The sequence below is a fragment of the Vigna unguiculata genome, chromosome 11, assembly GCF_004118075.2.
Source record: "Vigna unguiculata cultivar IT97K-499-35 chromosome 11, ASM411807v1, whole genome shotgun sequence".
Lineage (NCBI taxonomy): Eukaryota > Viridiplantae > Streptophyta > Magnoliopsida > Fabales > Fabaceae > Vigna > Vigna unguiculata.
Window position 1 is genome coordinate 262,139 of NC_040289.1, and position 21,984 is coordinate 284,122.

Consider the following 21,984-nt stretch of genomic DNA (forward strand, 5'->3'; position numbering starts at 1 on the left):
ATATATGTAAGGCTATTGATTTTCATGTTTCTTTCTCACACACACATCTATAGAAAGAAGAAAGTAAATGCGCTGACAAGCTTTCTAATTTAAGTTTGGATTCTAGGGTACTGTTTTTTTAGTATCATAGGTTGTCCACTTCTATTACTCAACATTTTTAGGAACTAATTTGAAGTACCATAGTATAGGTTGTCTTCATTGCTACATTGTTTAGAGTAACATTAAAATTTAATTATAATAATTAAATTAGCTTTTTAAAATCTTAAAATTGAAATGTATTGAAATAAAAAATACATTAAAATTTTTAAAATGATGTGGTATTAGGGAAGTATAACACAAACTAAGACATTTGATATAATGAAAGATATCTTCAAGTAAACATATTGTAAAAATTAATAAATTAAATTTTAGAAATAATAATTTTATTTTTCACCCTCCTTCAAAGGTTTTCATCAACTTCAAGAAAAGATAACACATTTTCATAGCTTTGACAACACAACTGGAATGGTATGAGGAAGATGGCATGAAGTTGAAGTGGTTTAAGCATGGAACCTCTTAACCCTTTTCTGGAATAATAGCATCTTTTTTCATTTCAAGTACTTTACCCTTTCTTACCACATCATCTAAAAAAACAAATATAATAATCAATATAACAGCAATTTTTCTCACCTTTTCACTTGCAAAAAACAAAGAATCCTACTTTTCCTTGTGGGGTTCCTAAATACATGGTGAAGATAGTTAAATAATATAAAGTTTCAGTGTTGGGGGGCAAAAACCAAACCAAGTTTGAGAATTGAGTTCATTCGTTCAGATTTGAACAATGTGGCTTAAGGTTGTTCTTCTCCTTGCAACGCTTTCTCTTTTTCACTCTGCAGCTTCTCTTAATCGGAGCAGTTTTCCCTCAGATTTCTTCTTTGGAACAGCTTCTTCAGCTTACCAGGTTTTGTTCTGTCCCAAGTTGCTCAAACCTCTGCATCTTTATGTGTAAAGGTTGGATCTTTGTCTCTTACTTGGCACTTTTCTGTTTCCTTTCTGGGCTCTGTGCTATTGGGGTTTGAAGTATGAAGGTGCTGCACGTGAAGGTGGCAAAGGCCCTAGTATATGGGACACTTTCACTCATAACCACCCAGGTTTGCATGCCTTCTATTTGTTTGCATGTCCACCATTTGCTTGACCAAATTGATTTTGGGTTTCTCATTATGAAGTTGGTTTATGCAATGTACTATTTGATAGAACAGAGTTGGTTTGTTGAACAATGAAGTTGGTTTATACAAAATGTTGAGACATTTTTCTTGGTTTTTCAGATAGAATAGCAGACCACAGTAATGGAGATGTTGCCATTGATTCATACCACCGCTACAAGGTACTTTCTTTCTCATAATTTTGAACTTAGAAATCTAGTTCTAGAAGAATTGCCCTAGTTTTGTGAGATTTTATTTCATCTAGATTGATGATTTTGATTTTTTTTTTTTTAGGGTGATGTTGCTATGATGAAGGATATTGGATTCAATGCCTACAGGTTCTCCATCTCTTGGCCAAGAATACTACCCCGTGAGAAACTATAATCATCTCTTTTATTGTTTTGTATAACAAGATGCTAATTTAAATCATGAGTTTGCATGTTTTGAGGAAATTCTTAACACTTTATCTTGAATCACACACAATGGTCAGAAGAGCTTTGTATGGTTTGTTCATAATGCAGTTAAGTTTAAACTACCTTGATTTTAGGTGGAAACTTGCAGGGAGGAGTTAACCGCGAAGGCATTGCATATTACAACAATCTCATAAATGATCTGATAGCAAATGGTTTGTAGAATTAATTTTCATGCTCTCTTTCTCTTGATACTCTACAAATCAAACTAAACTAGATGTATCTGTTTTTGTTTACAGGACAACAACCTTTTATAACTCTATTTCACTCTGATTTCCCTCAAGCTCTTGAAGATGAATATGGTGGTTTTCTGAATCCCAAAATTGTGTAAGCAATAGTGAGATCATTATGTTCTCTAGAATACATGGACATGGACATGGACTTGTCCTTTCCCTTCACTCACAACTGATAAAGAATTGATTTTTTGATTATGCAAACAGTCAGGATTTTGCAGATTATGCAGAAGTATGCTTCAGGGAATTTGGTGACAGGGTTAAACACTGGATTACATTAAATGAACCAGTTCTATATAGCACTCAAGGTTATGGAGATGGTGGATCCCCACCCAATAGATGCTCCAAGTGGTTTGCTAACTGCACGGCCGGTGATTCTACCACTGAGCCCTATGTGGTTACACACCACCTCATTCTTTCTCATGCTGCAGCTGTAAAAGTTTACAGGGAGAAGTTCCAGGTTAATGCATTATTCTTGTTTTTAAAGTAAAAATGAGATTTTAGTTCCTAACTTTGAGAGAAAAGAGGTTATGGTATGAATTTAGTCCATCCTCTTGTTAAACTTAGCATTTAGTAACAGTTTTTGACCATTACAAACTTGAAATAAGGACTCAGTTCACATATTTTCAGAAGTTTGAGGATTAACATTATCAGTTTGAATGTGGAGGGACTGAAGTGAAGTTTCATTGAAAGTATAGGAACCAAAAATCACTTTTTTTCCCTTGTTTTATATTGGAAAAAAAAAAAATCCAAGTTCATATCAACTGGAGATGGTGTCCAAATATAGTATATAAAACTAGGGGAAATCTTTACCTTAAAAACTGGTTTTGTAGTATTGAGTTAAGATTAAGATCACTTTTTAAGATTTTACATAGAAAATTATGTGATGGTGAATGATTTTCTAATAGGTTTCTCAGAAGGGTCAAATTGGGGTAACATTGAATTCTGCCTGGGTTCTGCCACTTTCTCAATCAAAAGAGGACAGAGAAGCTGCATATCGAGGTCTTGCTTTTATGTATGACTGGTAAGTGTCTTTTCCACTAAGAAACACTCTTTTTTTGTTTACATTCATGGTAAATTTCATGGCAGAAAAATATATCTTTCTTTCCTTTCTATTGCATATCTTTTATTTTAAGAAAATGTAAGGCTTTTGAGCCATTTAGGATTTCTTTCCTTATTAGCCATTGACCACTAGGAATGTCTTGGATTTGGTTTTGTTTTTAACATTTTCTGTGACATGGTTAGGTCTAACTCATTTTTTTGTGTTCATTCAAGGTTCATGGAACCACTTTACTCCGGCGCATATCCGGCGATAATGGTAAAAAATGTTGGAGGACGTTTGCCAAAGTTTACCAGAAGTGAATATTTGATGGTTAAAGGGTCCTTTGATTTCATAGGGTTAAATTATTACACTTCAGCTTATGCAACTAGTGCTCCATGCCCACGTGAAAGACCAACTGCTTTCACAGATGCTTGTGTTACACTTACCTGTAAGCTATTCTAACTGAAGCTCACACACACTTTTCAATCAACTTCTATTGAGTTTTCCTCATAAACTTGCATGATACCTTTTTGTTGTTGCATTTGCATCAGCTCGAAGAAATGGAGTTCTCATTGGTCCAAAGGTACTTGTATATGAAGATAAGTTTTACTCACTTTAAATTCTGTCATTCAGTGCATGACAATGATTACTTATCATTACATTAGTCTGAGTTAGAGTTGTCAATTTGGCTCGTGTCCCATGGATCAGTCCTGACCCCAAATGACAAGGCCGAAAAAAAAGTCTCAACCCCCAAATTCCCCTCTCAAATGGATTAAGGTCAAGTCGAAGTTGGATTTGACCTTATTACAATACTTCAATTAAATCTTAAAAACAACGCTTTAAGCCTGGGTTAAAAGTCGAGTCGAGATAACTGATCCAGGCTGAATTTTTCACCCTACCTCTTCCATAGAATTTTTCACAAAGCATGTGAGAAATGAATATTTTGCAGGCAGCCTCGGACTGGCTCTACGTCTATCCACCAGGAATTCAAGGTCTACTAGAATACACCAAGGAGAAATTCAACAACCCTGTTATTTACATAACAGAAAATGGTAAAAAATCTTCTGGGGTGATCCATGTCACTTTTTTGTTCTTTCTAAAATACAATCTTTACCATGCTACAACACTGGTTTTTCTGTATCCATGAATTGTGCCATGCAAACTTTTGCAGGAATTGATGAGGTTAATGATGGAAAAATGGTACTTAATGACAGAGCAAGGATAGATTACTACAGCCACCACCTTGTGTATCTTCATAAAGCCATAAGGTGAGTTTAAAGTGTTCATTGTTGTTATGAGTTCAAAGAATTTGGAAGGCTAAAAGTATGAATTTGGTAGGAATGGAGTGAGGGTGAAGGGATACTTTGCATGGTCATTGTTGGACAATTTTGAATGGCGTGCTGGCTACAGTCTTCGGTTTGGACTGGTTTATGTGGATTACAAGAATGGACTCAAAAGATACCGTAAAAGATCAGCTTTGTGGTTCAAAATATTTCTTCACCAATGAATTGATGGAGTAAGGTAAAGAAAAGAATATGCTGTTTTTCTTTCTTAATCCTTGTCATTTGCTTTAGGCCATTGTAAGAACTATGCAGACTTTGATGATTTCTGATAATCTATCTGTGTAACTTCCATTAATCTCTTCCTCAGTTTTGCGTTTTTGTCTTACTTCTTATATTTGTGTTTGATTTTGTCGAAAATAATCTGAGTGTGAGTCTAAGTTTTATGTAAGGTAAAAATGACAAAATTAAATAATATATTTAACATGATATACTCAAATCTTATTCTACCATTTTCTCAAATATACAAAAAGGGAATACCCAATATCAATTAACATTAGAAGAGTTTGTAATGAACGAATTAAACTTTACAATTTATGCCGAACTAGCATTTCATTTCTTAATGATTTGGGTCGGAACTAGTAAGGTTAAAATTAAAATGGTTTCTAATTTGTAAGTTAACTTACGTGGTTTAGGTAAAAAAAAATCATTATTTTTTAAATGTTGTATAAATTGTAATTGATTTGTTTAACTCGTGAGTTAAACTTAGGCAAAATGAAGGTGCATTCTAATAACAAATCTTTATTTTCATGTTTATTGATTATTTCATAAGTTTTTTTTTGTAATTATTTAATTTTGTAGGTTGATAGTTTGATATTTTCAAAGACTAAAATATTGTTCATCAATATTTTAATATTTAGAATATTTAATTTATTTGTTAGCAGTTTAAGTTAATACTTTAAATTTTAATTATTATTTTAATAATATTTGATAAAATAAATGAACAGTTTGATTTTAATCTTATAAAAAATTGAGACTAGTCAATTCATTTTTATTGAAATATAATAAATATATAAAATAAATTAAATGATTAACATATTAGATAAGTCGAATTTTGTTGGTTTATTTTTAGCAATTTGTGGTGAGCCAACTTACTTCGGCTAAGTTGTTGATTCACTTTTATTCTCCTTATTATTAGGGGTGGTAATACAAGTCCGAGTGGATCTCTTTAGATTCGTCCCGTACTTGATTTGCAAAACGTGTGATGGGTGAGAAAGTTTGACCCGCTCAGTATGAGTTTTAGCTTGCAGGCTGAATCGTTTTTCTTTTTAAAGTATAACAAAGCTTTCAATATTTAATGAATTGAAAAGTTTTAACAAGTTCACAAAAATTAAGCAAAGATTTTGGGGGAGTTGGATGATAAATTGATAATTCAATATTTTCATCATATTAATATTTGTACTTTGACATACATGATGTATTTTTCAAATTTTAACACATTTAAAAATACATAGCACTTGTCTTTTTTACTCATACAAAAAAATTGGAACGTTCATGCAGAAGTCTAGATGCAAAGTAACTAGTATATACAAGTGCACATTTTTTTTATAACGTTGGCCGCGGACCAATCTGCGCGAGCTGTAGATTATGCGAACTTGACTTTTGCGAGCCAACGAACTCAATATCTCGATCCGCCTAACTTATTTTGACGAGCTTGTAGGTTGACCCGCCGACCACACCCCTACTTATTATAAACAATGTTTAATCAACTTGATAATAGATCTTACTCTTTAACTAAGTGGCATTCATTTAATTCATACAAATTTAAGTATTTAATGCTTTAACAAACTTTTAAATTCTGAAAAATAAAACACGATAGTTTAAGTTGATTAGATGCCTATATAGTACATTATCTGAGAAAAAAAATGCATTTTTAATTCTCCTCCCCAACATCAATGGTGTAGTGTGTTCTCTATCATAGGCATGGGGCCAACAACAATGTTCCTCTACAACCTTCGAAAGCTAATTTTTTTATATCCAAAATTTTGGAGAAAAAAATAGAAATAAGGGTAGACAATTTCTTCTCCTACTAATATTAGAATACACATTGAAAGCAAAACTAAATTAACAAAGAAATATAAGACCCAACTATGAGTGACTTTTTTTTTTTTTCTTTTGGTTTATGTTTAGATAATTAGAATGATGGTGAAACATTGTAGCTCCAATAATGCACAATGGAGTCCCTTTTTTTATAAGATTAAAAAGAAGATGGAATGTTTGGTTAAATAGACATGAACCAAAAAGATTGAATAAATGCACATGGAAGAGACAATCCTCACATGTAACAAAGCTTTGTTTCCTCATTACAAAGCTTTCCCACTTTGGTGTGTCCAAACCCTAAATCCAATCACACCCTCTTCTCCTTATCCTCTTTCTCAAATCACTTTTGCTTCTCCCAATCTTCACTTTCAATAATTGTTTAGATTCTTTCTAAATAATATTTTAAAATATAATTTTAATCTTAATTTACCATGTAAAATTTATGTCTTCTGAAATTTACATTCATGTATTATAATTTCATTTTATGTTTAATCAATGTAAATTTATATGTTAGGGTAGTTAAGGATAGTTTCTCAAATTATGTATAATTATATTTAGCTTAATTAAACATGAAGAAATTGGGAGTCACAATATCTTACATATTATCTTTTGCACTTTTAGTTTTTAGATAAATAAAAAGATTCCAATTATTTGTATTTTATTTAAACACATCTTTTTTATAAAACTCTTGTTTTTTTATTAATGTTTATTTTTATCATTGTTATATTTATCCTTTTGTTTTATATATTTACAACAAGCACAATTTGAATATTTAATTGATCTTTTTAATTTTTGTAAATTTAATTTTGTGTAATTAAGTTTCGGATCTAGATTTGATTATTTCAATTGAGTTTTTATTGAATATTCAACAATTTTATATTTTTCAATGAAGCTCTAATCATTTAATTTTTTCACTAATTTAATAACGTGATTATTATTTTGTATTGTAATTTTGCTTACTTGTCTTCGTTTCTCAAGAGATATAAAATTTTATAATTAATATAAAAAATACTGAGATTAATGAAAAATGATAAATAATTTTATTGTATTCAATAAAAAAATATTAGATAACTAGAATGGTTTCATCTCGGTAAAAAAGATTGAATATTTTCACTTTGAATATCTATACAAAAAATTAATTATTTTTCTATTGATTAAAAATAGTAGTTAGTTGATTTAATATTTCTATCCTATATATAATAAGAGTAAAGATATAATTTTTCTTTAAAATAATATAATAGTGTCATTTAGGAATTATTATTTTTATTTAATTTCACTAAATACTAGTTTTTTTTACACTAGAATACACAAAAGGTGAAAATTAGTTAGATAACAAATAAAAATTCTATATACTTGTGATTACTAAATATTAAAGAAAAAAAACTCGAATGGGCCATGTTTAGAACCCAGTTATATAACTTGTCTGTTCTGACAAAAGCAAGATGGGCCATTCAATTTCCTTGGAATTAAAGGTAGAGTTCCTTCAAAAGGGGTTTATTCATAAAATTAGGTTAATATGTACACATTAGGGTAGGACCCACTTGTCACCTTCTTGTATTTTTCTACTTTGTCAATGATGAAGCAAAACCATGATTGGTGTTCACCCACACCATTAATGGGTTTGGAATATGTTTACCAATTTCTTAATTTAAAAATTTCAAGATAATATCAATTATTTATTTTACAATTCTTACATCATTAAAATTTATTGGATTAAATATGTTTTTTATCCTTTAACTTTCGGTGGAAATTAAAAATAATTCATCATTGAAACTTTAGACTAATTTAGTCCCTCAATTTTAGAAATACGTGTATTTAGTCTTTTTAACCCGTTTTTTTTTAAGTTTATTTGACTTTTAAACGCATTTTATGATAATATTTGAGTTATTTACCTTGTTTAACTCATTTTTGTTTCAATATTTACTTAGAAACGCATCTAAACGTCAAATAAACTTAACAAAATCTGGTTAAAATAACTAAATTCACCCATTTATTAAAGATGAGAGACTAAATTGGTCTCGAAGAGAGACTGATTTAAATTTTTATTAAAAATTAAGGGACCAAAAACATATTTAACACAATTTATTATAACAAATTCTCATGATGTTTTTTTTTTTTAATTTTGAGATAGGTTCTTCAAAGATATATAACATATTCTTAACTAAAACTAGATATGGATTCTTCAATTATACTCAAATTTGACCATAATCACCGAATTTTCAACAATTCAATTGCAAAGAGTTACTTGTTTGTGCAATATTCCTTGCTTAATACTACAAAATTGAAAAAAGATTTAATAAATAGCTTGAGTAGTGGTTAGTTAATGGTGCAATTCAACCTTCTCTTGCTACCATTCCAACCATAGAAAATGTGTCATAATGGATGCAAACTAGGTTTCCAATATCATTAGTACAGGGTTAATATTCTTCCATTACAATGCACTCTTCCTTAAAAAAAAAAACAAATAAAAATAAAATAAAATGCTATGTGCTATTCTTAATGGGTCATGTGAGAGGGAAATGTTAGGTTATTTAATATGGACATTAGCCTTTATAATTCTCAATGACTTTGACCAATCATAAATCGGTTTAAGCTTAGAAAAAGAAAGATATGAATATATTGATGATGGTTGGTTTTCTCTTTCTTTGTCAAATATGAAGTTTTTGGCATATTCCTAAAGTCTTAATAATATTAATAGAAAGTTTTCCCCCACTTGCCCTTAATATCCCCACAAACTATTTTCTTAATCTTAATTACTTATTATCATGGAAAAACAATCAATAATGATCAAATAATTGAAGAAAATTGTAGAAAACTAAAGAAACTAGGTACCCATTTGCACATATTTAAGAGTTGTTAAAGCATGGTTTATAAGTAGTTAGAGATTATTACACAATAAAAAAATTTATCATTACCATAACATCTTATTTATTAGTTAAAAATATTGTCATTTAATGGATAATTCATCATAAAATATAAGTTTAAATTTATATAAATTTTTTAATTATTTTTTAACTCAAAACCTTAAAATAATAAATTTTTAATAAAATACTAAACTTTTTAATTTTTAGTTATTTGAACTCGTACATAAATTTTTTACATTCAAATTCTATTATGATTAAACCCAACTAAGCATTATAGTAGATAATTTAAAATTTAGCTTAATAAATTGAAGGCTTGGGATGAAATAATTATTGTTTGTATCCTTTGATAATTGAATTGTTATATATTAAAATCATGAAACTAAGTAGATCATGTTGGTGACATGAGATTGTGCTTGGTAGTGGCAATTATTCATAATATTTTTTTAAATGACACCATTTTTCTATGTTTATGATGGAATGAAAATGAAATATTAATTATTAGGAATATAATGGCGAAAGAAAGTGACAAAAAAAGATGTTTTTGGAGGCTACACATGGAGTTAATCTCCATTTTTCTAAGGTGTGTTTTTTTCTGAGGTTAATCTTTATTTTAAAAAATATAAAAATGAATTAAAATGTGATTTTATGAATGAAATAAAATATAATTTACTATATATACAATTATATAAAATCATTTTGAAAAAAGTTTGATAGAGAACACTGTAACAAAGTAGTTGCAGTAAACCTAACAATGTCATAATTGTTGACATGACTTTTGTGAAAACTTGAAGACACAAAGCTTCTTCATTGGTGGAAAATGTTGACCAAATTAAAAACCCATGTTTCTTTATTTCTGTGAATAACTTTTTAAGTTAAGAATTAAAAATAAGATTTACTTGATATAAAATTTAAAAAATAATTGCAAAAATTCCATTTTATTTAAAACATAACTAAATTTAACAAATGGACAAAAAGAAAAATTGTGATAGGGCACATTCCCACACGACAAAGCAGTGCTGACGTGTCAGTTGTTGGAACATGAGTTTGTCTCACGTGTCAGAGGTGTCTGTAGAATGAAGAGGATCCAGCTGGCAATGACAAGTGGGTCCTAAAACAGAGACTATTATAATAATAATAATAATTCTACCTATTTTGAATATTAAAAATCTCACATTTAGAATTATTTCTCATTATTTTTCACAAATCTGAAAAAAAGTATGAATTTTACTTTCACATGGAAAATACCTAAAATAAAAAAAAAAAATTAGATTTGCTTCTATATAAACTGTTAGGATAAAATTGAAAGGCTAAATTTAAATACAAAAGAGTTAAGATAAATATAAAATTTTGTAAATTAGAAGGAATAATACATAAAATAATTTTTTTGATAGTTTTTTTTTTTTAGCAAACTATCTCAAATATGTTCATAATATAATATAAAAAGTGTTTGTAATTACTTTTCAATTTGTGGTAAGAATAAACATTGTGGAAGTTACCAATAAATATTCAATGATACCTTTCTTACTTTTTGATTCATTCTTCCATGGCAGCTGGCTTAAGCCATGAAAAAAATGCACACACACTTCAATGTATATCTATTTTTTATGCATTTATAGAGACTGTTGCCAAACCCTAACCCTAATATTCCATATTCTATCATGATCTTTTTTCTATTACCCTTTTTCACACTTCAAGAAATTTTCTATTCCATCATGTGTTTCAAATTTCAATTTCTTACTATTCCATCTATTCACTATCTGCTGGTGTGAGCTGTACTTGGCAAAACCCTTTTTTTAATGTCATGTTGATATTAAATATTTCTTAATTTCTTATTCTTTTTTAAAGATTTAGTGACCATTTTTAATAAAATTTCTCTTTTTAATAACCTTCTCATTCTTGCATCTCAAAGATGGAAGATTTGGATAGTATTTAGGAGGACTTATAGGAAGAAAAAAAAGAAAAATAATACTATATTACACTATCTAGAAAAAGAAAAAAAAAGAAAACAATAAGATAAGATCTAGTATATATTTCACCATGTGAAAATACCTAAATTATACATGTTGATTAATGTGATAATATTTGTAAGAGAGGAGTTAAATTTAGTGAAGAAGTTACTCATTTATAATATTAATGAATCTATATTTAATGCTTATCTAGGTTGCTTTCAATTTTGAATATTATTTTTTTATTCAAACTTTTAATATTGATTTTTATTTATTTATTAAAAGAAAACTAGATCCTTGTATAAGTAAAAAAAAAAACAAATTGTTAGACTTATTTAACAATTATTTGGCTATCTAAAAAGTATAGTGTGAAAAAAGATTTTAAAAGCACAATTAACTTAATTAATATACATTTGTAGAAATGTTTATTATTTTAGTATTTGAATAGAAATAATTAAAGAACATGCATTTAAATAAATATTTAGTATTTGTTAAGGCAATAAAATTAAACAATCTTGTTCAAAACACATCATGAGCAAACAAAACAATCTTGTCCAAACTCAAAACCGCAGCGACTTTTTGATTTACGCGTTGCCTTTGGTCGTCAGACAAACTCGGTGTTCCCGCCGCCTCTTCTCTCTCCTCCATAGTTTCTCTCTCTAGAAAATAATTGAAATAGAAAAAGCCATTTTAGCCATTAACAAACAACACATCACAACAAGGCTATTATAAAAACTCACCAATCAAAGAAGCATTGAATCTTGAAGAAGAAAGCCATGGCAAAGTCCAAGAACAATGCCAAGAAGTTGTCTTACATTTCAGTCCCTTCTCAGATCATCAACTCCATATCTTCCTCTTCTCTTCAATCTTTGCTAGAATCTCCCAAGAAATGTGCAAGACATTCAAAATTCTTCAGCTTTTTCAAGTGGGGTAGGCCAAGATTGTTCCTTTTCATTCTCTCTCTCCTCGCCTTCTTCACCATGCTCAAGCTGGGCTTCAATCTGGCCACCCCATTTTCTCCTTTCCCCTGTGCAACCTCAGTAGGCTTCTCAAAATCCCTCCCCGGAGGAGTAGTTTTATCACGGAAGAGTGGTGTTTTGGATGGTGGCGATGACACTGTTTCTGAGCCTCTGATTACCAGTGTGCAGTTACATGCACAGGTTCCGAGAGGGGTGGAAACTGGTGAAGAGATTGAAAAGAGTGAGTTTTGGGAGCAGCCAGATGGGTTAGGGTACAAACCTTGCTTAGGTTTCAGCCGGGAGTATAGGAGGCAGAGTGAGGGAGTTGTGAAGAACCGGAGGAGGTACCTCATGGTGGTGGTTTCTGGAGGGATGAATCAGCAGAGGAATCAGATTGTTGATGCCGTTGTCATTGCTAGGATTCTTGGGGCTGCTTTGGTTGTTCCTATATTGCAAGTCAATGTCATTTGGGAAGATGAAAGGTAAAAAGATATACAGATTCTTGTTCTGGTCTCTTTCTTGATTGATCTTTCATGTTAAATGAAGAGTTGATTATCATTTTTGGATTAGATTTTAATGATGACCACAAAGCATAAGTGCAGTTTCAATCTAGTTTTTGATACTGGTTTAATTTCTTTCCTTATTTGGAAATGTCACAAGAGAGTCTTTTTCCTTACCTGAGGTTTGTTTCCATTTTGCAGTGAATTTGCTGATATATTTGATTTGGAGCACTTCAAGAGTGTTCTTGCCAATGATGTGAGGGTGGTTTCAGCTTTGCCATCAACACATCTAATGACAAGGCCAGTGGAGGGAAGCCCTCCTCCTCATGCCACTCCCAGTTGGATTCGGTCACACTATCTCAGAAGAGTAAGTTTGTTTTATCTCCACTTTTGTTCATTTCTGTGGATATCACTAAAATTTCTGATAGAAATATAACTGTTGCAGTGTTATACACAAGTGTTGTTGTCCTTGTTGAACAAGAGTTTATCATTTCTATGCTTTTACTCAAATGTGTTCTTGTTGAACAAGAGTTTAACATGATTCTTGTTGTCCTATGCAGTTCAACAGAGAAGGTGTCTTGCTTTTACGTGGACTGGATTCGAGGCTGTCAAAGGATCTTCCTCCTGATCTTCAGAAGCTTAGATGCAAGGTATGAAAAAGTCTATGTTCTCATGATAAAGAGGGATAGACAATTTGGAACTTCCTTTATACCTTATATGCATGTTTGGATATAAAGATGAAAGTGGCATTTGGTAGTTTCTCTAGAGAAAAACATTCTGAATGTTGTCACTTGTTTTTCAGGTTGCTTTTGATGCATTGAGGTTTGCAAAGCCTGTTCAGGAACTTGGTAACAACATTGCTGAGAGAATGAAAAGCAAGGGACCTTACCTTGCTCTTCATCTACGGATGGAAAAGGATGTCTGGGTGAGAACTGGTTGTCTACCTGGTTTGAGTCCCGAGTATGATGAGATTGTAAAAACTGAGAGGATAAATAGGCCTGAGCTCTTAACTGCAAAATCAAACATGACATACCATGAAAGGAAGCTGGCTGGTCTCTGTCCCTTAAATGCTGTCGAGGTTACCAGGTAGATATAAATAATCCTTCATTTGATTTTTTTCTACCATGATAAGCTTTTATCAGTTATTAATCTCTGTCAACAAAAGTGACTAGTGTGACCTTAATCCTTGTTCAAGTAGGATTTAGGTGTCTTCAAAGTGTTAGTGTGTGAAGCTTTTCTGATCCTTTTTTCTCCTTATAGGCTGCTTAAAGCTCTAGGAGCTCCAAAAAGTGCAAGAATTTACTGGGCTGGAGGACAACCATTAGGTGGTAAAGAGGCACTGCAACCACTAATCAATGAGTTTCAAAATCTTTACAGCAAGGAAGATCTTGCATTACCTGAAGAACTAGAACCATTTGCAAATAAAGCTTCCCTAATGGCTGCCATAGATTACATAGTCTCTGAGAAGAGTGATGTTTTCATGCCATCTCATGGAGGAAATATGGGCCATGCAATTCAGGTATTGTAAGACTATAACAAGCATTTCTTTAGCTAGAATAAGTTTGGCTAAACCTTTTTAGAAGCATTCATTGGAGACAAATTTAAAAGGAAAAAACTTCTCTAGAAGATAGAAATAGCTTATGGAGAAATTTACTCAATCAGTCCCCTAGTTGGATTCCTGGTTCAAAGAGCTTCTACTTTAAGAAAGTTCTATATATGGTTGTTTTGTTTGCATTATATATATTACAACAATGTGACAGCTTCTAATTTTTGAAACTTTTATGTTATTTCAGGGTCACAGGGCTTATGCAGGTCACAAGAAATATATAACACCAAACAAAAGACATATGCTACCCTATTTTCTGAACTCTTCCCTCCCTGAAGAAGAGTTCAACAGAATCATCAAGGAACTGCATCAAGACTCATTAGGTCAGCCAGAACTCAGGACTAGCAAGGCTGCAAGAGATGTCACTAAATATCCTATTCCTGAGTGCATGTGCAATGACTCATAACATCATTCATCCTAGTTAATTGCACATATCATACCAAGCTTTTGGTACAAATGGATGCACAAACATGAAAGGAAGCTGGTTTTGACAATCAGTATGATTTTGAGGTCAGTTCCATGGGAACCACAGTTCTTGATAGCATCATCTTGAGAGGCATGAAGTGAAGCATGCATGTCCCTGTAGGTTTTCCTCACATTATTCATTAAATACACAGAATATGTATTCAACTATGTGAGGCAATGTAGATTTTCATCAGTTGATAATAGGCTCAATCAGTGCATAGAACAGATCATTCTTTGATTCTTTATAGAGTTTGTATAGTACATTCCCAATTCTTTGTAGTACATATCAGTATAAATTCCCAGTTTTGGATGGATTTATTTGCTCTTTCTAGATCACCTTATGCAAGAAACTGAACCAGTGATTGAATAATTGAACAGGGTCTTGTGTGTTAACCATAAAAAAATTAGCACTCCATTTATTACCACCATACCATGTTTGTGTTTGTTTCCCTTTCAAAGCATAACAAAGGTTAAAGATTTGGCTTATATCAGATCAGGTTTAATTTAATATTCAGTTTATGGCACACTTGCAATTTCTGAGAACATAAAACCTTGTATATGTATTATTACCAGATTGAGATTGGTGGGGATGACATTTATCTGGTAAATGTATCAATCAAGGTATTAATTAAATAAATCAATTGTTATCCAGGAATAAGACAAAATTTCTTTGATATTATTATTATCTGAAGCAGAAGGTTATCAGTTTGATTTATTCTAAAGATAGGATTAGGGTGCCATTTGGAACCATTATCCTCAGAAATAGGATATTGATGTGAACTACATTAAATAACATCAAATTAGGTTATCTGTCTTTGTTCCTAGAATTGTCAAATTTCAAAGAATCTGGGTCAAAACCATTGTAATTATGCAGCTAATTTCACTAGAACTTTTCATTAATGTTATCAATTTTTTAAAGAAAAAAATATATTTTAACTGAGATTAATTGATTTTTGAAACTGAAATGAAATTAATTATTTTGAAATGTATTTTGAGTGTGAGAATAAGAACAAAAGCAGTGACAGAGATTCAGAATGTACAGCTGTTAGTGGCAAAAAGCTGTGATCGATGAGAACCAGCTGTTCCCCTTGAGATAGGAGATTGGAGGATAGAGTCTACATTTAATTCATACTTATTTATTATGTTTTAATTAAACAAAGATTACTCATACTCTTTTTAAAATCTTATTTTGCATTATTTCAATACTAAAACATATTTGCTAATATACAAAAAAATAGAAAATGCATATTTATACTGTTATCTTATCATTAATTTAAATTATAACTTCAACTTTTAAATTTTTAGTATCAAAAAATTTTCTTAAAATCAAAGGACCTGACCTGAGATATTGTTTATTTTAAAACACAGTTTTCCATTAAAAAACAATATACCATTTCTGTTTCTTTTTAGACAGCTTTTTCTTTCTTTTTATTTTTTAAATGCTTCTTTATTATTTTAGTTCAATGTTACAAATGTATTAAAAACAAAATTATATATATTTATTCAGTTTTAAAATGTTTACTAAACTCAACAAAATTATATACTTCCGTTAATTAAGTATTGCAAATAAGATATTACAAAAAATATATCTTGAATCAGTTAACTGTTGCAAATAAGCTATTATAATAAATTTTACTTTTAAGATATGTATATATTATTCCATGATTTACATAGTTAAGTTAATAAATAGATTTACTTATATATACTTTTAAATTAGTTATTTAAATCAATATTTCAATTTCTATTTTTTTCATTAAAAGAAATCATATTTTTTTAAAAAAAAATACTATAATACTTCAAATATATAATTGGAATATGCCATTTTATTAACAATCATTTCACAACTTAACTTAATATGTCATTCTATATATTAAATAATTAACTTAATAAAATTATTTAGATCATTACAATATTTAATAAATTATTAAAATATTAATAATTTCAATTAATATACTATTTATTTTTCATTTCAGAAATATTTTATTTTTATATATTTTCTAAATACTTCTTTATTATTTACTTCAACGTCACAAAATAATAAGAACAAAATTAAATCTATTCATTCAATTTTAAAATATTTACTACACTCATTATAAATAAATAAATAAATATATATATATATATATATATATATATATAGTTTTTTTCCATCAATTAACTATCGCAAATAAGATATTACAATGAAATTAATTTCTTAAATATGTATATATTATTTCATATTTTATATAACTAAGTTAATAAATAGGTTTAATTTTAAATGTACTTAAATTATTAATTTAAATCAATATTTAAACTTATTTTTTTTATCAAATAAATTTCTTACAATCAGTCATCTTAAAATGTAGTTTATTTTAAAGCACAAAGTTTCTTTACGAATATCATATTTTAAAAACAATGCTATACTTAAAATATATATAATTATAACATGTCACTATAATCATTTACAACTTAATTTAATTTGCTATTCTAAATATTATATAATTAAATTAATCAAACTATTTAAATTATTACAACATTTAATCAAGTAGTAAAATGTTAATAATGTTACTTAAATTCTTTTCATTTAGGAAAAAGTTTTTCTTTTGTTAATCGTTTTCTTAACTAATAATCGTTTTCTTTTGTTAATTGTTAATAATCGTTTTCTTTTGTTAAACTTCAAATATCACCTTAACTATTTTAATCATTAAAATTTTAATTTGAAATAGCTTTTCAAAATTTATTTTTTCTAAAAAAACTGAAAAACAACTACAGAATTTAGTGTTTCGAAAATCAAATTCCAACTTCCATTTTAGTTTACTTTGTAGTCATCATCATAAACTAAAATAATAGTTAGAATTTGATAAACACTATTATACATGAAGTGATTGATAATCTATCGCAACCTGACTTGTTTAACAACTCACATTCTAGCGATGTGGGACTTCAAGGCACCGATTGTTATTCTGAAGTAACACTGATATATTATTACTAAAGCAGGAAACGAAGAAACTGCAAACTGTGTGTAACTATGTATAACAACAACAACTATGTATTACAAGAACCGAAAACTTTGCAAAACAAGATCACAGTAAACTATCTGTTCTAGCTGGGAGCCTCTTGAAGAAATTGCTTGGCACCGAAGGCATCTTGCTCCTAAACCTTGGATGTCTCAAAAAGTACAAGCCTGAAACCAGAGCCACCACTCTGAATGGTGTTGCATAGAGAATCACAGCAGCACAGAAGCTGAACACTACAAAGAGGCTTGTTGCTCTGGGGTCTCTCCAACTCAGCAGAGACTGAACCCTCTCCCCTTGTGTGGCTATGTCCCCAACAACTGTCTGAATCCTACCTGCCACAGTTCTAAGCCTGTCATACCTCATTCTCACAACATCTTGTGATCTTGAACTTGGAAATGTGTCAAACTCTTCATCTAGTTCATCAGGATGAACAGCTTCAGCCCAGGAGAGTTTAGGATCCATTTGGGGAGGCTGTCTTGGCCTGAACCTGTAGTTCCACAGACCAATCAGGAACATGTATAGAAACACAGTTGGTAGGATCAATTCCGGGTACCATATCAGTATAAGGAAGAGAATGTGAACTAGGATTGATGTAACATGGTTCTTCCACAGGCAAACATCACTGAACCACTTTCCCATTGTGATCATACCAGAGAAAAGTGACATGATGCGGAAGAAATTCGCCTTGCTTCTTCTCATGCTCCACATATGGGAATCAACATCCAGCATGTACTCCACCACCTCTTTCCTCAGTGGTGGTTCGGCTCTGCCAAGCCTTGCAGCCACAATGTTCATTGCTTGGTACCTTAAGTTGTCTATTTGGTTAACTGTGAAAGGGTGCAAGTAGTGAATCTTTGGAAGCAAAGGTTGGCCATAGATGTGAACTATGTTAGCTAATGAGAGTGCTGTGAACCTCACTGATAACTGAAGCTCTCCCATCTTCTTAACCCCATGTGGGTGTAGAACAAGAAGAGGGTGAGAATTGGTGTAGATTCTATTAGCTTCAAGTGTTGATAGCCTTATTCTTACCTTTCCAATACGACAATCTCTACCTGTATCTTTTTCTCCACCTAAATGGCAGTTGTCAAAAACTCCCAATGTTATCACAGTGCAAGGATCATAAACCTCCCATGTGTATTGCTCATTCCATTTAGGACTGAAAGTGTCAAGCAGTGTTCTTGTTCTGACCCATTTCTGACCATACTTGGCAACACAGTATGCATCAGTGCTGCCTCTTCCATCCCTCATCTTCATTGGGAGAAGCCCTTGAGCTCCTAAGATGCCTACTTCGAGTATCCCAATTGGTTGCTTCCATAGTTGTCTCGCTGTTGGTCTCTGATCACTGCTATACAAAGTGGACTCATCAAGAACATGGTATCCACCTTCAAGGCAAATTCTCATGTGAATCCTGCTTGAAAACTTGAGCTCATTTCTTCTATCACCTTCTATCATTCCAAAGCCAAATTTCTCCAGACTGAACCAGCGGGAATGAACAGGCCTTTGGTCTAAACGCTTCTCAAAGAGGGTCATTGGTAGGCTTATCTTCCCAAGTACCTCATCTTTTGAAGGGTGCACACGATCCTCCACAGTGATTGTTAACTGCTCCTCAAATGGCTCACAGGCTACAAAAATCAAATCTTCATTCCAAAATGGGGTGGTTGTTCTTGTGGGGCATATCTTGGTTGTTAGTACTTGGCACCCCACTTGAGCTTTCACAAAAACCTCAGGTAATCTGTTTCTGTCACCCGGTATTACATCTTGAGCTTCAATCACATTCACTCTGAGATACCACAGTTTTGGTGACATGTAAACCTTTGATCTGATGTTGAAAACACCCTCTCCATAGACAGTGGCAGCATCAGAATGCCAAGCATCTGAGAAAGCCTCATCAGCTTGTGTTCCCATCCAAACTGCAAGCATGATGTCACCCCTCACCTTGCCTTCTTCGCGCCAGTCCTCAAGCCGATACCACTGAGGAGCCAGTGGACTATCTGGTGGAACTCTTGTTGGAACCTCATTGAGGTCAAAAACCACCCTTCCAAGATACTCATCTCTCCCCATCATTGCTTTATCTTTCACAAAGACTTCTAAAACAGAAGACTGAATGCGGTCTTTGGAGAAAGCAAACACTTGGTTCCACTCCGGGTTCAGTTTCCTATCGAAGTGCTTTGTTCTTCCCCTGTAGTTCCCCAGCTTCACTTCCACATAAGGATCACAGCTTGAGGTGATGGTGCTTGGAGGAAGATCTTTGGCCTTCACCACACGAACATACAGATAATACATCTGCTCAACAAGGTCAAATGTACTAGTGAATCTGTCACCACCACCACCACTCATCCACCCTCTTCTGCCATAAGTTCCACCACTTGGCCACCTTTCTCCGTGACGTGCGTTGGTGTCACTGAGATTGTAGTTTTCATCATGGCTAGTATGGACTTGGGGTTGGGGTTGGGGTTGGGGACTAACTTGGTGTGTGGTGAGTGGAGTATTCTGAGGTTGTCTCTCTACTAATATTCTTGGCTGTTGTGGATTGGTTCCCATGAGGTTGTAGGCCTCATCATGGCTAGCATGGACTTGTGGATTAAAGGGTCCTCGCGTTCGTCTCTTGATTGAAATTCTTGGCTTCTGGTTGGTGTCATTGTGATTGTAGCCTTCACCATGGCTTGGTTGGATTTGTGGATTCATTGTGAAAGGAGTACCTTGTGCTTGAGGTCGCCTCTTTATTGAAATCCTAGGCTGTGGATTGGTGTCATTGTGGTTATAGTTTTCATGATGATGACTAGATTGGACTTGAGGATCAACTGAATGCATGGCAGATGAAGTACCTGGTGGTCTTCTCTGTACTGAAATCGTCTGCGGCTGAAGAACTTGATGCTTGTCTAGTTGTTGAGTTGTCTCTGGCACAGCTTCTCTGCTTTCTTTCTTTAGCTCTGGATCGATATCAACACCACTAGACCGAACCTGTGCACCAGAATATACTTCTGCTTCTTCTATACTTGATTTTGGGGTGTCAAATGCTGGAAGATCTTCAATGGAATCAGCTTCTGATGTTGTTCTGTGTGAAGGAGTAATAGGAGGAGGAGGAAGGGTAGTACTAGTTGTTGATTCTGGTGCTTGGAGTGGAGTAGAAGGTGGGAGTTTTTCTAGTTCTGAAGAGAAAACAAGAGGTTTTGGTTTGGAGTTTGTGGAGTCTGATGCAATGTATATTTTAAGTCCAATCTCACCCTTAACTGGTGACAGAAACCATTTCTTTTCAAGTGGGAAAATCTGATACACTTCTTCACCTTCCTTGACAATGTTGGAGCAAGGAATTCTCACCCTTCCAAGGAAGTTTCTACCTGGGGTAACTCTCCTCTCGTTGTAGACAGATATTTCAATGGTTTGGCGATGGTAAGGTTTTGTTGCATCCAAATGGAAGAGTAGTTTTTGGTTCCATGTGGGGTTAAGGTTCTTTGGGACAGTTCTGGTTCTGCTAAGCTGGTTTTCAAAGTCTACTTCCACAAAGGGACTGGCTGATCCTTCACCATCTTTTGGCATAAGATCATGAGCATTAATAACCTCCACAACCAGTTTCATGTCCCTTTTTCTTTCTAGCCTCACTCCACAAGTAGTTGCAGCTAGGTGGCTTGCCAAAGTAGCAGGAAATTCGATTCTGAACCAGAGAAGTTCTACTTGTTAAGAATGCAAAAGTTCTTGCTATGCAAAGTAACCAGTTTCTTGCAAAAGAAAACAACAGAGTTATGTTATGGTTCTTTCACTTTCCTGCTTCTCACAAGTTCTTGCTTCACTTTTGGTTAAGCAAGGAATAATTTCATTGAGAAGCTGCATGAGAAAGCAGAAAAGAATGAGAAAGCTTCTGATTGATCTAACTTAAAGCCAGGATCATTCTTCTGGTCTGAAGGTTCTTGTAATTCTATGCTAGTTCTTCAACAATATAATCACTACTTCAAATTTTACTACACAAATTTTGTGTGTGTATTATTTATCATGATGTTGTTACATATTTAATGGATTGGTGAAATGCATGAAATTTTTAAAATGTAACGGTTAAAAGTATAAAATATGAACTGTGTATGTAATTTTAACATCACTGTTTAATGAGACAACAATGAAAATTTGTATGATTCTTAACTTACTGATAAAGCAAAAGATGAATCTGAACTTTCTGTGTGTGAGTGTATTAGTTACTTGGTTACTGTGTATGGAATTTTGAGGATAATTGCTTTCTTGAATGTGCAGCAATGTCTAAGTGAAGAAAAAGTGAAGAAAAGTAGCAGAAAAGGCATAGCTGAAGCTGCAAGAAAACAAAGGATAATTACTATGATACTTTTCTTGTGCTTCA

At 32.1% G+C, this 21,984-nt stretch overlaps 3 protein-coding genes across 3 annotated transcripts; 2 read left to right on the plus strand and 1 right to left on the minus strand.

The window, feature by feature from the left end:
- Positions 1-676: 676 nt before the first annotated feature.
- On the plus strand, positions 677-4,575 carry LOC114168522 (beta-glucosidase 13-like). The gene is made up of 13 exons (XM_028053374.1): positions 677-940; positions 1,061-1,130; positions 1,305-1,363; positions 1,476-1,551; positions 1,729-1,806; positions 1,891-1,978; positions 2,092-2,344; positions 2,793-2,908; positions 3,160-3,374; positions 3,478-3,509; positions 3,876-3,978; positions 4,098-4,194; positions 4,265-4,575. Exons 1-13 carry the CDS (start codon positions 821-823, stop codon positions 4,431-4,433), a joined length of 1,476 nt encoding a protein of 491 aa, XP_027909175.1. The 5' UTR covers positions 677-820; the 3' UTR covers positions 4,434-4,575.
- Positions 4,576-11,803: 7,228 nt separating this feature from the next.
- On the plus strand, positions 11,804-15,013 carry LOC114169624 (O-fucosyltransferase 20-like). Its single transcript, XM_028054859.1, has 6 exons — positions 11,804-12,557; positions 12,777-12,942; positions 13,136-13,225; positions 13,378-13,661; positions 13,836-14,094; positions 14,369-15,013. The coding sequence occupies exons 1-6, from the start codon at positions 11,893-11,895 to the stop codon at positions 14,585-14,587; spliced, it is 1,683 nt and encodes a 560-aa protein (XP_027910660.1). The 5' UTR covers positions 11,804-11,892; the 3' UTR covers positions 14,588-15,013.
- A 2,556-nt stretch (positions 15,014-17,569) lies between these two features.
- Positions 17,570-21,555, minus strand: LOC114168986 (FT-interacting protein 1-like). The gene has a single exon (XM_028053990.1). The coding sequence runs from the start codon at positions 21,216-21,218 to the stop codon at positions 17,709-17,711; it is 3,510 nt and encodes a 1,169-aa protein (XP_027909791.1). The 5' UTR covers positions 21,219-21,555; the 3' UTR covers positions 17,570-17,708.
- Positions 21,556-21,984: the final 429 nt, after the last annotated feature.